The 15225-nt window shown below is 41.6% G+C and overlaps 2 protein-coding genes across 23 annotated transcripts in view; one reads left to right on the top strand and one right to left on the bottom strand.

Annotated features, from left to right (window-relative positions):
- Positions 1–13691, top strand: part of shank3a (SH3 and multiple ankyrin repeat domains 3a) — a 222846-nt gene extending 209155 nt beyond the window's left edge. For 7 of the 22 annotated variants that reach the window (XM_058074732.1, XM_058074728.1, XM_058074744.1 and 4 more), the window contains one exon: positions 6506–13689. In XM_058074732.1, coding sequence (XP_057930715.1) covers positions 6506–7070 — 565 coding nt within the window. In that variant the 3' untranslated portion in view covers positions 7071–13689. The other 15 variants (XM_058074726.1, XM_058074730.1, XM_058074729.1 and 12 more) reach the window with 8 other exon arrangements.
- On the bottom strand, positions 11647–15191 carry rabl2 (RAB, member of RAS oncogene family-like 2). Its single transcript, XM_058074757.1, has 8 exons — positions 14529–15191; positions 14429–14458; positions 14097–14176; positions 13939–14018; positions 13548–13659; positions 12741–12838; positions 12511–12594; positions 11647–12171 (listed from the first exon to the last, which is right to left on the bottom strand). The coding sequence occupies exons 1-8, from the start codon at positions 14633–14635 to the stop codon at positions 12088–12090; spliced, it is 675 nt and encodes a 224-aa protein (XP_057930740.1). The 5' UTR covers positions 14636–15191; the 3' UTR covers positions 11647–12087.
- Between the last annotated feature and the right edge of the window lie 34 nt (positions 15192–15225).

Genomic DNA, 15225 nt, shown 5'->3' with positions numbered 1-15225 from the left:
GCATCTATTTGAAGCATATGAAGCTCAGCTGAGCTCTTGCATCAAGTACTTTTGGTGTGTTTGGGGATTGGTGGGAAACCACGCCACGGCTGAAAGTACAACAAAGTGCTTTATATTTCTGCAGATGTGAGGACACCGGAGAGAGTAAACCTTAAGGTTGTAGCCACTAGGGTAAACTTTTAATTTTTTTTACAACATTGTTTCCTAACCAGCCTGTAAACTAATCCCACTGAAGACTATTCCCTTATATGCATTCTTTTCTTTCTGAAATACCGCATTTCCTCAAAGAGTGGCTTCTGGGTTTGATGACTTGAATAAATGCCACACATCCTAAAAAAAATGCAATAATTACCTTTTCTATGAGTGATACCACCATGTGTCATTGTTGAAATCGTTACCACAACACACGAAAGCTGAAGTTGAGTGCTTTCATTATTCCATGCAGGTCACACACAACCAAGTAGTTATGATATTTCATATTCTCATTTGATTCAAGCATCATTATTTCTCTGTGGCAAATATATTAATAATGTATAGGAATGTATACTGCCTTAATATAAATGTAATGCCCTCACTTCAGTAAATAAACACCCTGCCCAGCCACTATATGAGGAAATACAGTATATTTGTTACCTTGTTTGCATCACTTGATCATCTACTCTAGTCTGTTTAGATCCCTAATGCTCTTGGCCTATTGATTTTTAGAGATGAAATTTTGTCTGCAGATACTAAGTACTGCACTTAAGCCGATGTCCTTGTTTCTGTAGAGTACAGCGACACTCAATGTTTTACAGCACATGCGTGTGTGGAGTTGTGTGCATATGGGTGTATGGGGGTGGGATTAAGCAGTCGATGCAAACAAGGTAACTGGTCTTGAGGTGTGTGTGTGTGTGTGTGTGTTAGGTGCTCACCTACAGCCCTGCTAGTAGCAACCCCCAACTTCTCCCATACCCGAGGTCCCCGAACAGTCGTCGTTCAAATAATACGTTGAAAGATACATCCGAAGAGCCACCTCTCCATGCGTTCATCACTGATAAAACATTTGATAAGAGCAGAAACTGCGATTTCCGCCTTATCACTGCCTCCCATCTGACCGTTTTATCAGTGATAACCTCCAAGTGTCAAGGATGTATTTTCAGATATATTTGAACATGACTGAATTAATGGTGTGTCATGTCTCTCTGTTTAAAAAAAAACACTTCTTTGCATTGACAACCTGCTAAAATAATGACCTTAGTCTACTAACATAGTTAACCCCTCTATTTTGAAGAGCTCTCCTCATACACTGTACTTATTTTGGTTTGCTTTTGAAGACATTCTGCAGTACTCATTATTGCACTCCTGGAATATTGCTGGGTTCACAGGAATTGTTTCAATGTAAAAGTGTAACGATTTGATTTAATAATGATTTGATTCATATCATGATTCATGATCATGATGGTTGACAATACGATTCAAGGATGATATTGGTTCTTTTAGAACAATACAATCCGAAACTTTTTAGCCAAAAATTCTACCATTGTGACTGTAAAATAAATATCTGGATACTGGACAGTGCAGGTGAGGGAATCAGGTATAGCTTAATTTTGGATATGAACCAATCCAATGCTCTCATTTTCAATAAAAGTACAGTAACTGCAACCAACATTTCAACAGTAGGTTTAGCTGCTACTTATGCTTTTGTTTTTCCAACATAAAAATAATACAACAATACATCAAAAATAAAGTGGGACCAACATGTCTTCAGGTAAAATGACCAGTGGTTTAAACTGCTACTTTACTCATTTTAAAAACAAACAGCAATGAACTCAATTTTAAGAAGAAAAGATATTCATTCATTCATTTTCTACACCGCTTATCCTCGGGTGGGGGTGCTGGAGCCTATTCCAGCTGTCTTCCATTCAGGCGAGAGGCGGGGGACACCCTGGACTGGACATATAGACAAACAACCATTCACACTCACATTCATACCTATGGACAATTTGGAGTCGCCAATTAACCTAGCATGTTTTTGGAATGTGGGAGGAAACCGGAGTACCCGGAGGAAAAAAAAACAGGTGTTTCCACACACTGGACCGCAATGGTGGCTTAATTATTTCCCGCTCGCCAGCTTGTCCTCTGCCAGCAGCCATGCTACATTTTGTTGTCTGCTGGTGCATGGCAATGACGTCACAGACATGCAGACTTGAATCGAGTAACGTAAAAGTTTTAAAAAGTATACATAAATGGAATGAAATGTTGTATCGATAAATGTCATCCGGAATAGCAAGTTTCCATGGATGCAGTAGATCAGGGGTGCTCATTAAGTCGATCGCGATCTACCGGTCGATCGCGGAGGTGGTACTGGTCGATCGCTGGTCGATCGCTGGTCGATCGCGGCGTGACATTAAAAAAATATCATCCTAGCATCAATGCCGTCACTTGATTGATATACAGGGCAGCCATTCAGATGACAACTGAATGTTGCCCTTCGGGTGACCAATCAAATCAAACAACGTCTCTAAGTGCAGCAGAACTTACGATGTCAGCCTATCATCCATCCCCGTTACTTGATTGACATACAGGACAACCAGTCAGATGACAACTGAATTTTGACCTTTAGGTCACCGCTCATGCGTAAACAGCGATGCAAAGTGCTAAGCTAGTCGGCGAATTGCGTCAGATTTTAAGCCCTCGCTAAAGTTTATGGTCACTAAAATGAGTGAAGGAGCTGGACCAAGTAAAAAGGCAAAAACATATCACTTCCATACGGAATGGGAGGTGGACTTTTTTTTCACAATGTCTTTTTCGAAGTTCATTTGCCTCATATGCCATTCTACCATCGCAGTACCAAAGAAGGGAAATGTGGAGTAATGTGGAGGTAATTACAAAAAATGTTAATTGTTAATTATGTGTGTTTTGCAATATTGGCTCATTTGGTTATGTAAGGTACATCAACATACATTGTACGTACAAATAATCCTCAATACATTTGAAAATAAATAGATGTTTTGCATTTTTGTAGTGGGTAGATCATTTTGACTCGGTCATTATAAAAGTAGCTCGCATGCTGAAAAAGTGTGAGCACCCCTGCAGTAGATGAATCGTTACACACCTATTTAAATGTCATCGTTTCTCACCTCAAGTCAAACTGAGTACAAGTTTGCCGCCACCTGCTGGTTTGTATGTATAAAGCCTAAGACCACTAAGAGTTTTTCTTTTGTTTGGGTCCAGACTGCACTTCCGTGCATCAGCGCAAAGTCAGGATGTGTGTTGGATGGATGACTTGATGCGAGTCTGGATACAGAGTATGAAGGAAATTAGAACATTGGGAGAAGTTATTGCATCTATACATTTTTCCCAGTGGGGGGCACAACACACCTCTTCAGTGCAGTTCCATTATCACACACATGCGGTCCATCGCTATCTTTGTAGCTCAGTTATTACCAGTTTCACATTTTATATCTTTGCTCCCAAAAATGTTTCATATAGTACTGCCACTCATTTGTTAATAAACTGTATATGATTCACTTTTGGTAGAAATCAGACATTTCTAGGACGAGATTGACATTGAGATTTGAAAGAAACAACGGAAAGGGGAAAACCAAACCTCCTATGTGTTCGGGCATGGGTTCTTGAGACGGGGTATGCTCATTATAGACATTCGTAAGTCAAGCTTTGGGGGCTGATTTACAGGGTGTGGGGGCACTTCTGGTTGTATTTTAGGTATGGGAAATCCCTCAAAAGGGCAATTTATTTGGCCTAAGAATAGTAACAGGACATGAAGCTATTTCATATAAAAATGAATCAATTCCTGACATATTTATTCGGATGCTTACTTGAATAGAATAGGCAAGGGCATAATGGCAAGCGCACAAGAATAGCTGTTTACATATTTACAACATTAGGCAATAAGTGTCAAACAGCAGAAGACGGAATATATAAAGACATTGTTGGTGTGACTGGAACACAATGGGATGGGAGCAGGCAGCAGCAGTAGATTGCCTTCAGCTTGTGACAAAGACGATCATGCACACCATTATTTCTTCACTCCTCAGTGTCTGTCTCTCTCCACTCCCACTCACCATCACTTACTCTCACCTACCCTAATCCACACCACTTTTGTGTCCATGTGTCTTTTTTTTTTTTTTCCAGCTTTGGGTGCTTTCTATTGTATTCAGTCCAGTCGTGTAATTTGCTTTGTGATTGTAATGAGGACTGTTCTTTTAAGCACTACACACCACACATCCAGTATTAATATTAGACACATCTATTCATACATATTGTACATTAGGTAGACAAAGTCTTGGCACAAACCTCTAAATCAATTTTTAGGGTTTGAATACACTGGTTTGTCCATATTATTAGGGAATACAGAACTCATTTACGCTATAAATCCACATCATTTCAGCTTGAATGCAAAAAACAGCATCCATAGAAGTCAAGGGACACATATCCCTTTTCTGTCTTGTGTATTTGTTTTCTTTGTGGAGTCTTTGGATATGTGAACAGTGTGGTCATTACGTCCTCATGTGGCCCACTAGTCAGACACCCCCCCCGGTGCTGACGTCTGCCCTGCTGTCTTTACCTTACATGCTACACATTGATAAGCATACGCATGCACTCACAGGACACGCAAGGACAATCCAAGATCTGTATTAAAAACTTGTTTTTGTTATTAAATACAGAGCTTGATGTACCTAATGGAGTGTCCAGTAAGTGTGGCATGTGTCAAAGGCAGCACATTCAGGCGAGGCCAAAGGACACGTCTGGTTAGCAGGCTGCATCTCATGCCAGTGATGCTAACATTCTCTCCCATTGCTCTCTCTTTGCTCGCCTTGCATGTTACGTCCGCCCTGCTGCTCTGATCTGATTGGTCTAGAACTGACTGTGCGCCCAGGAGGGCAGGACCGCTGTGTAAGTGCGCATGGAGCTCCCGATCCCCGCCACTTCCTGTAGTCTGTTATTTTTTTTTCACACACCCCCAGCTTGTGCGCAACCCCTTATAATGCATCTCATCCATATCATCACTTTGCAATGAAAAGCATACATCTCCACATTTTTGTGATTTTTTTAAAAAAAAAGTTGAATATGTATGATTTTTTTTTCCATGAAACGTGCAGATTTTGGAGATACATGCTTTTCATTGGGCAGCAAGGCTATGCAGAACAAATGCACTCACACAACATGCATGAAAGATACATCTCACCGGCATATTGTACTATTTATATTTACTCTCTGCCTGCAACTCCAAATTCATTTAGATTCGTAGATGACTTACTAAAAATGCAAATAATCTGTCATATTTTGGACAATATTTCTACTATATTGGTGGGATCTGCTAGTGTACTAGACTAGGGTGGAGGATTTTCTTTTTACAACCATGGCATGTGAACAACGGTCAGGTGAGGCATAGCCCCCCATACTGTTATGCTCTGTTGACTAGATGAATGAATTGACTGCCAAGATGGAGGTACAATGTATATTCAAACTCAGTAGAAGGTGATCAGACTTACACAACAAAGTAACGCAGGGCGCATGCACTTCATATTCGTACATACTACATATACAAGGTAAGCCCAGAAATGATTCTCTTTTTTCTTGTTATCCTCTTAATGAGAAAAAAAACTCATAGGAAGTCAGTGTAAGCAAATGATTGAACAATTAGTTTCCCTGTATTTGTATTTAAATTAATTAAATTCAGGTTCAACCAGAGTATAAATATTAGGGATGTCCGATAATATCGGCCACCGATAATTATCAGCCCATAATTTTAACAACCAACTGTTTTTTTTAGTTGTTAATTATTAGCCGTCTAAAGAGTTACTTTCTCTGTTTCCACAAAGGCCGCGTTGCGTCTTGTTGTGATTGGATGGCTACTAAAGGGAGGGGCGATCTGGGCTATCACTTCTAAAATGTTGTACAAGCCCACTCCCCCCGACCAAGTGTAGAGCAGGCCCCGGTTGGCTGATCTGACATCAGATGTGATGGGACAATTAATATAAAAATCATACATGCTGGTTCAGACGCTAACATTAGTGGTTGCTGTGATTTTTCATTCCACTGAAATCTTGGTGACATGTATACACTGTGCGCCCATCAGCCAATTTACCACTGTGCAGGGTGCGCTTCACCTGCGCCGAGAACAGACCAGATCGGAGCCGGCAAGCTTTCAGCGCACCTTTGGTTTGCTGTTTTGTCACAAAATTGTCGCTGCACTAAGCTGAAAATGTGGACACCTCCCCTGGTGCACCACCACACCCATCTCGGCACAGTCCAGTCTACCAAATTACACAATGCAGTTAGTTCAGTTGTAAAGCATTAGACGGACAAGGCTGTCAACCAATCACCACAGATAGTGCTGTATGTCTAGCCCCACCCTTCATTAGCATAGCATTGAAGCGGTATAGATATTTTGTAACCCTTCACATGGAAGGGCAATCAGAAGCTTGGTGTACATCGTGTGATTCCTTCATATACCTGAAGTCCCTCTGCTGTTATTTCTCTTTCTGCTCGTCTCCTTCAGACTTTTCAGCAGCCTAGGTGAACTCCACACCATTTCTCAGAAGAGTTACGGCACCACCTTCACCATACGCCCTGGCAGCCGTTACCCCATCACGAGACGCACCCCTAGCCCGGGATCACCTGACCGGGGCGACCCCTTCGGACGCTATTCTGGCTTTGGCCTTCCAGCCTCTCCGACCACCCCCCCGCAGACCATCCTCAAATCCTCCAGCCTCAGTCTTCCCCAGGAACCCAAGGAGGTCCGCTTTGTGATGAGGAGCTCTAGCGCCCGATCCCGCTCCCGCTCGCCGTCTCCGTCGCCTTCCCACTCCCCGGGTCTGGGCTCACCGCTGTTGGCGCTCAGACCGTTCCACCAGAAGCCCCTCCACCTGTGGAACAAGTACGACGTAGGGGACTGGCTGGAGAGCATCAACCTCGGCGAGCACAGGGCCGGCTTCCAGGAACACGAGATTGAGGGCTCCCATCTCCCGGCACTGACCAAGGACGACTTTGCCGAGCTGGGTGTGACACGAGTGGGCCACCGCATGAACATTGAACGAGCACTGAAGCAGCTGCTGGAGAGCTGACCCCCGCCCTAGAACCCCGTAATCTCCAGTCGGTGCCACCACGGAGAGGAAGTCGACGGACGAGCGCATGGATGAGATATTGGGCTCCCAGGGATGGGGATCCCGTACAGTGACACCCACCATGTTGGCCCTCCTCTCCTCTCTACCTCCAACCAGGCCTCTTTAAGAAAAAAAAGCCTTTAGCGGTTCGAGTAAAGGAAGAGTTTTCGCTCCAATCAGAAAAAAAGCTCAGTTGCCTTTCAACAATGTTTCTACAGAGATCAACAACAGCAACGATGGTGAACACAAAATAAGACAACGGCGTGTCTCCTCTATATCTGCTGTTGTTTTTAAAGCCCAGGACTTCGGAGCCCAGGATGGGCGGAATGCTCCACAAACCACAGGAGAAGCCCCGCCCCTTCGCCTTGGTACCCAGGCTGTGCTATCAATTCTATTTGGAGAATGTTGAACCAACACTCGTGGCTTTTTTCATAATCAACTATTTTGGTTTTCCAAAGGGAATATGATATATATCTAGGTATTAAATGATAATATGATGATATATGTGTCTAATAATAGCTTTCAGAAGAGACAATTGTGCAAAGAAAAGGAATCTGCACCTGTTCTTGGTTTTTAGTATATAGAAGCAGAGAGAAATCTATTCCACCAATAGTTTACGCATTTCTACCAATTATATACTTAATATATATATATATATATTTGAAAGAAAAAAAGTACAACTATGGACATGATTTTTTTGTCATACACTATGTATTCCTTATGTTTTCTCAACTGTAGCATGACCAGTTGCATCATGTCTGGAGCATTTTTTTTTTATTATGAGTTTCTTACGGTCTTCCTTCATACTAAAGGGCATCCCGAAATGTGAGGCAGACACCCAGTTGATAGGCCACCATCCCCACATGTTGAGCGACACATCCCAACAATGTGACTCACTCTCTCTCGAAACATCAGGGCCAGTCCAGGAGACAGCTAATCAATACCAGAGGCTCTTCTACCTGTTTATCCACTTAGAGATGGAAGTTTGGAGCAGCAGACACACTTTCATTATTAATGGATGATTCTAATAATTCTACTCAAAAGTTTTTAGGATTCACGATTGGTTCACCGTGTGGTCAAGATGGCAGCAGTGAGTTAATGTTAATATTATTATGAATGCAAATTCAAACACAACTTTCCTTAAAACTTGGTGATCTGGTTTACTAATCCCTGCAATCACTCCTCCCACCAGTTATGAATGATAACTGCCAGCTTACACAATAGAAATACAAGATCATTCAGGAAAGTTGCAGTGATAGAGCACCGAATATATTAAATGGACCAAAACCGGAATACTGTAGACTAGCGTAAGTTCAACAAGCTCCAGTGAGATCTCTGCTGCTCCTCACTCCAGGGAAGGTAGAGCAGACGAGGTAAACAAATGATCCAAATGCTGACGTGAAAGCCCTCTAGCAAGGGAATGCGTGTCAAACGTGGGGATGAGAGTGTCTTTGTGAGGTCTTCATTCATTACAACAGGTCTTGAAGAGACGCTACTATGGACTGATAAGCAAAACAATGCTAAACTGTGAAGATGAACAAGAGACGGGTCTCGTGTGATGAGGCTAGGTTACAATCATGAGTAGGAACAGTGAGTCGTGTCGCTACAACACACTAAACCATCTCAAGCTGGTTGTAAGAATAGTGCTCACTGTGACTTCTCCTGTTCCACACTCATTTTATTCCAACATTTATGTTGCTCATTTAGACACTGTGGGTAGATTTTTGTAGCGTGTGAAACATACAGACACTAAAAACGTGTCCTGTCCATTCTAAACATACTTGTAAAAAAATTTGCTATTTTAAATCACAAGCAATGTATATACGATAGATTTCCTATAAATTTTTGGAAAACAACTACATATAGATATATATATAGATATATATATGAATGTTTGGCATACAGTATATGCATAGTTAACCTGTGAAAAAGGTGAGCAGATTTTATTCTTTCTATGACCTTTTCGACTATGAACTCTACAACTATAGGGGATGATTTGCACAAAACAAGGTGACACGGTGCTAACATAGAAGCCACCCATCGTCCAAGCGCATGCGTGCATCTGGATCCCCCACCCAAAACTTTGTGTGCGAGTGTGTGTGTCTCCTTTTGTGTAACGTCTGATGAGGGCAGACAATGACAGTGCACACATTTGGTTGCTAGTTTACATCCATGTATAGAGTTTATCCACTATAGCCTTACTGTATTGACACCAGAGATCCCTGCTATTAGTTGAAATGACAACATTGGTTGCAAAAAATGTATCTGCCTTTGCCTTTTACACAAAACCCCGGCTAAGCAGGATATTGCCGCACCTGTGTGCGCTTTCACACAGTGTTGACGTTTGCACAAGGTGTAATGTGACATCTAAAGTACTTGTCGCATAGGCGGTGTGTTTTAAGCAGTATATTGACTGATAAAAAGCTATAGATTTTGGAGTATCTGGCTTATGTTCTGGGCGGCACGGCAGGCGAGTGGTTAGCGCGCAGACCTCACAGCTAGACCAGGGTTCAATTCCACCCTCGGCCATCTCTGTGTGAAGTTTGCATGTTCTCCCCGTGTCTGTGTGGGTTTTCTCCGGGTACTCCGGTTTCCTCCCACATTCCAAAAACATGCTAGGTTAATTGGCAACTCCAAATTGTCCATAGGTATGAATGTGAGTGTGAATGGTTGTTTGTCTATATGTGCCCTGTGATTGGCTGGCGACCAGTCCAGGGTGTACCCCGCCTCTCGCCCGAAGACAGCTGGGATAGGCTCCAGCACCCCCCGTGACCCTTGTGAGGAAAAAGCGGTAGAAAATGAATGAATGAATGGCTTATGTTCTACTTCATACCAGAAGTTGTGATGAAGTAGGCTCGAGGTCAGGGCTCTTTCACCACACCAGAGCTTATAGATGTTGCTTTGTGCAATGTTACACAAGCAGAAAGCAGTTGGAAGCAATAGAAATGTCCAAAATGCGTAAACAAGCTGTCTAGTCCAGCCTTGCTTAAGGTCCTCTTTCACAATGCTTGGAACAGCTGGCATTTTTCTACCTTTTTCCATCATAAAATGGAAGTGACAAGTTAACCTGGCAATTGTCCACTTTGAAGTAGCATCACAGTGATAAGAGGCGGGACATCGTCTGTGTCTAAGGGTATTCCATTTAACACCAATTCTACAACTGTCACCGTCTAAGTATTTTATATGTCACACATCTTGTTGGCTGTTGTCACTGTGTGAAAGCACACAATTAATTAGCAAAAAAAAAGGCACTAGTGAATAAATGCCAGGCTCTGATGCAACCATTTTGCGGGATCTCTATGTGACACCTAAAGTCCATGTGGTGTAAGGAAAACACAGTACAATATATTGTGCATTTGAAACATAATTCCCCTTATTTCTGTTCACTGTGTATAGTTCCTCTTTACCCAAATCCACGACCCCACTGTGTTGTGTGTCATTTTTTTCTTTTAAGATCTCCAATTTGAGTTGCTGTAAAATGAGGCAAACAAAAAAAATGAAAACGTGCCAAAAAAAATGTATATTTGTCTTTAGGACTCTTAGTTGCTGCATTTAGAGCTGTTACAGACTCAATAATATGGTGCCATCTCCTGAAAATCTTGAGAACTGCAGACATTTGATAGCTCACTCACTTATATATCCCATCAGAGGACCTCCAGTCATTATTCTCACTTTAGTACAGACAAGGCATGCTTTAGATCGGTGATTCTCAACTGGTTCGGAAGCGGGACCCACCATTACTCCTTAATGACAAGCGGCAACGCACATGGATGTTTAAAACTTCTTAAATACATTATATTCAAAGAGACTGTTTGCAATGGTTACGCAGCTGCCTAGGCACACATCTTGTAGCGTGCAAGGTGCATTCATGGACAGCGGGTCAATACATTATTTTGTTGCTTAGGCAAAGACCCGCGGCCCACCAGTGGAGAATTACTGCTTTGTTTTACCATTGAGCTTTACAATTCTGTTTGAATTCATATACAGAGTATTGCAATGGCTTTATTTGCTGTTTGTTTCATTTAAGTGAAACTTTTTAGAGGTTTGGGTTACTGACAAGATTGTTTCAGACCACAAACACACCGTGACCTGATGCTTGACACATCATTCGGGCTAATCCGTTCAGTAAAAGGTTATCGTTGGCTGCTTTTCTGATCAACAAAGCACAATCTACGTTGTGAAAGAGGGGATGTTAACTTTTCAAAAGCATCCACTGGTTTTATCATAGAAGGGTTTTCATTTTTCTTTCATTGTTGTGTTCCCCCCACCCTCTCCTTGTTTGCACTGTGAAGTTTTGAATGGTTGACATATCGCTGCAACATCTCAGCCTTGACTTGTTGGTCAGCTGAACTGAACACATCATCATCACCCCCCTCAAGCTACAATACAAATAACCAGACTTAACTTAGCATCACTCATGCTAACACAGCAAGGGAGGATGCTACAAGTCTGAGATGTTGCTCGATATATGGCCGCCACAGAGATACATTTGTTATATTATGTAACACATTTATAATTAAAACCTGAACTGCTAAGCCAGCGTCTCAGTAGATTTATTCGCAAGTCACACTGAACAAGACAGTCACGTATACAGCATATAGACTTTTGTTTAGTTTACATTCTTTACAACTTCTGCGCGGCTATTTATGAAAAATGCTGCATCACTATTTTATTACGTGGTACATTGAGTTTTCATTGAGAAATTGCTGGCAAACCAAAAACATCCAAATGTTTCCCTCTGGGTGTTGCACACAAACATAAAAATCACAAAATATGCATTTTCTTTGCTCTGAGTGGTTCACATTCATATTACATGACATGATAACTGGTTTGTAGCTCTTAAACATTCTATCTATTGTTCAAACTATTAAAACACACAAGTTTGAGATGCGCTGTAGCAGCTGTGATGAGATTATTAGGACAAAAAGTACATTCTATTGGCAAGGGAAAGATCATGTACATCACCCATGAAACTTTGTCAAGGCAACTCAGGGCTCTCCTCCCTCTTTACTTCATCACCTTCTGCGTCCGAGCTAGTTTCTTTCTTCTCAAGCTCGAAGTTCTACAAAGACAAAATGTAACAAAAGTGGAAAAAAAACAATAAGCCAAGGTTACAGTATAGCAAAGTGACAAAGACATGGTCAGGTCAACCGAAGATGCTATTTTCCATCCACTGTGCACATGCAACTTCAGCAGGGGTCACCAACCTGGTGAAATCAGTGAGTCCATCTTTGGGACTTTCCCAGTCGGTTACTGTGGTAAATTTGCTAATTATTTAAATATATATCAGTTTCCCCAAAATAGACCTAGTCAAGGTTCACAGCCAAGACTAGGGATGTTGGGTATAAAAAGGTTAGAATACTGAACTGCAGTATAAAATGTTTGGGTATTTGAAACTCACCTCTAATTCTTGCATGACTTCATCCATGAAGTCACTAGGGTTTTGCTTGTATTCCGCAGCTCTCTTGATCATCTCCCTGAACATCTGTTGTGACGAGTAACACCCAAGTTTGAGAAGTCTGGTCGAGTTTTTAGGGCTTTCAGTTGCGCTGTGATTTGTAGCGCTTCTATAGGCAGGATCTACGGCACGACCCTGAATAACACTGTGAGAAAATCAAGAAATGCTCAAACCTTTACAACGTTAGTGCCATCTGCTGCAGATACAAAGTAAAAAGGGAGTCCCTGCTTCTTGGCAAAGTTGAAACTTCGTTGTGTCACTTTTAGGTCGGCTGCAGACATAAAAATCAACAAGAAAGTCAAGTTCGTATTTGTCCAAATAAATAATACAGTACATACTATACAGTGTATAGGTTGTCCTCTGGTTACGAATGAGTTGTTAGTGAGATCTTAATGTACATAAGACTCACACTATAAACACAACACAAGAAAGACATAATATAAAGTACTAGAAACTCAAAGTACAAAAATTACAGTAAAATAATTATTTTAAAAAAAACCCTATACTGCTTCTTTATTTCTGTCACTTTCAAAACGAGCAGATCATTTTAACATGTTCGTGTAGTGCTTCTGTAGTGTTTTGAGATTTCCAACTGACTGAATCCTGACTGTGTGCGAGTATGGGAAGAGGCTAACTGCGTACAGAGAGTATAGTTGAGTTTACAGATGATTCGGCGGCGTTAGTTTTTGCAATAAAGACAGTTCATTTAAATCCTTCATTTTTCAATTTATATGCTTGAAAATGATTCATTTAGACAAAGATAACTACAATTTGCCTAATTATGCCTTTTTATTTTTTACTAATAAGCTTTGTTCAGCCACGAAACAGTGATCATTTAAGACGGCGATTGAGTGAGAGACGTTCGAATCTCGATGCAGTCGGGGACAACTTTATGTATACATAATTAGCTAACATAGCTTCTGCTGTTTGAGGTAAAAATCAAATGAGACAGCATTTACATGCAATGCATGCTCACCCACCATCAATCTTGTTGGCCACCACGCAACAGGGGATCTTGGGTCTGTACTCCCTCAGTTCCTTGTACCAGTTGGCCAGATTCTTATAGGTGACCTTTCTCTGGACATCAAAAACCTTCCCGAGAACAATAAACAAGATATGAAATTCATTCATTTCCTACCGCTTTTTCCTCACAAGGGTGCTGGAGCCTATCGCAGTTGTCTTCGGGCGAGAGGCGGTGTACACCCTGGACTGGTCGCCAGCCAATCACAGGGCACATATAGACAAACAACTATTCACACTCACATTCATACCTATGGACAATTTGGAGTCACCAGCCTGACCTTTGGGGCATTTAACATGTCGGTACCATTATACCTTACAACAATTCTAACAAATATGCATTCTTCTTACCATGATGCATGCGTGCGCTTTGTGGTAGTATGAGGGGTGCATGCTCTGAAACCTCTCCTGGCCGGCCGTGTCCCAGAAATCTGTGTAGAAAAAGTCAATGTTAATGAAACAGATAAGGGGAAAAAATGTGTGAGAACGAGAGCAGTTTAAATACATACCCACTGCTACGGTCTTGTTGGCCACCTTGGCGGTGTGTTTGTACAGAGTCAATGCATATGTTGACAACTGCTGTGGTCGACTGAATGAGGATTTAAGGAACTTAACAAAGGTGACTTGAATGACTCATTGTGAACACACTATAGAAAACAACTGTCTGTTTTAAATGTTTCTGTGGCGGGAAGGATTTCTGTTTAGTGAATTGCATTGATTTTTGTCCACATTATCAGTATTATGTAATTGTAATGTGTTTTGGACCTAATATTTGTGTCAATGTAGCATAATATTTTAGTATTAGCTTCTGGTTCTATCTTCTGCTTCCCATGAAGGATACTATTCGTCCAGGAGAAACCTCTCCATCAACCTGAAGACACAACTGACGTGTAAGCCACAAGTTCAAAATTAAACATCTGCCATTTGAAGTCATAACTTACTTAGATTTACCAACGGCGCTGTCTCCCAGACAGATTATCTTCACCTGTTCGTCCGCATCGTACTTTTTCTGGTCCAACTCGGGGATACCGTCTTCATCACCAGCCATGTTTCTTGTTGCTTACTGTATTCTGTAGCTACTACTTCGATTATTTCAACATTTGTGGCGGTTGATTCTTTTGACAGACCACAAGACAAATCCGCAAGCTAACGGCGGCGGCGCTAGCTATAGCTAGCTCGTGCGTCACCGGTTTGCCGCGGTTGAACGTTTTTACGTTATTTTTGCCACTTGAAAGCCGACATTTCACTTGCCAGTCGAACTAGTCTTCAATTGTCGGAAAACAGAACACACAACGGTTGCTTGTAAGCCATTTTTTGTATTTTGACGAGTTTTTCCTGCGAAGACACGCTATACTTAAATCGCGTAAGCGACCAGTCTTAGTTGTAGCTCGCTCACAAATAACCAAATAGCGCAGTCAAATATTTAAACAGACATGCATTAACTCACGTTTTACAACGATGTCCCTACGACTGAATGTATCATTTATCCGTAACCGCCTTGCTTTAACATATCAGACAAACAGGTTTGTATTGCCAACGCAAAAAGCTCGTGCCGATTTGTTCCTATGCAACCAGGACGCCCAAAGGACCCGTTGTCATACATTTAGCTGTCTTTTCTTGTGCCTGACAGAAATAAAT

This window comes from Doryrhamphus excisus, chromosome 6 (genome assembly GCF_030265055.1).
Source record: "Doryrhamphus excisus isolate RoL2022-K1 chromosome 6, RoL_Dexc_1.0, whole genome shotgun sequence".
NCBI lineage: Eukaryota > Metazoa > Chordata > Actinopteri > Syngnathiformes > Syngnathidae > Doryrhamphus > Doryrhamphus excisus.
This window is presented reverse-complemented; position numbering and strand designations above follow the sequence as displayed.

Excerpts from the sequence above, each read along its gene's own strand:
- rabl2 (XM_058074757.1), bottom strand. The coding sequence starts at position 14,635 with ATGGCTGGTGATGAAGACGGTATCCCCGAGTTGGACCAGAAAAAGTAC. Across the intron at positions 14,019-14,096 it reads CAACAAGACCGTAGCAGTGG|ATTTCTGGGACACGGCCGGC; the intron begins GTATGTATTTAA and ends TTTTCTACACAG. Across the intron at positions 12,595-12,740 it reads ATGGCACTAACGTTGTAAAG|ATGTTCAGGGAGATGATCAA; the intron begins GTTTGAGCATTT and ends TCGTCACAACAG.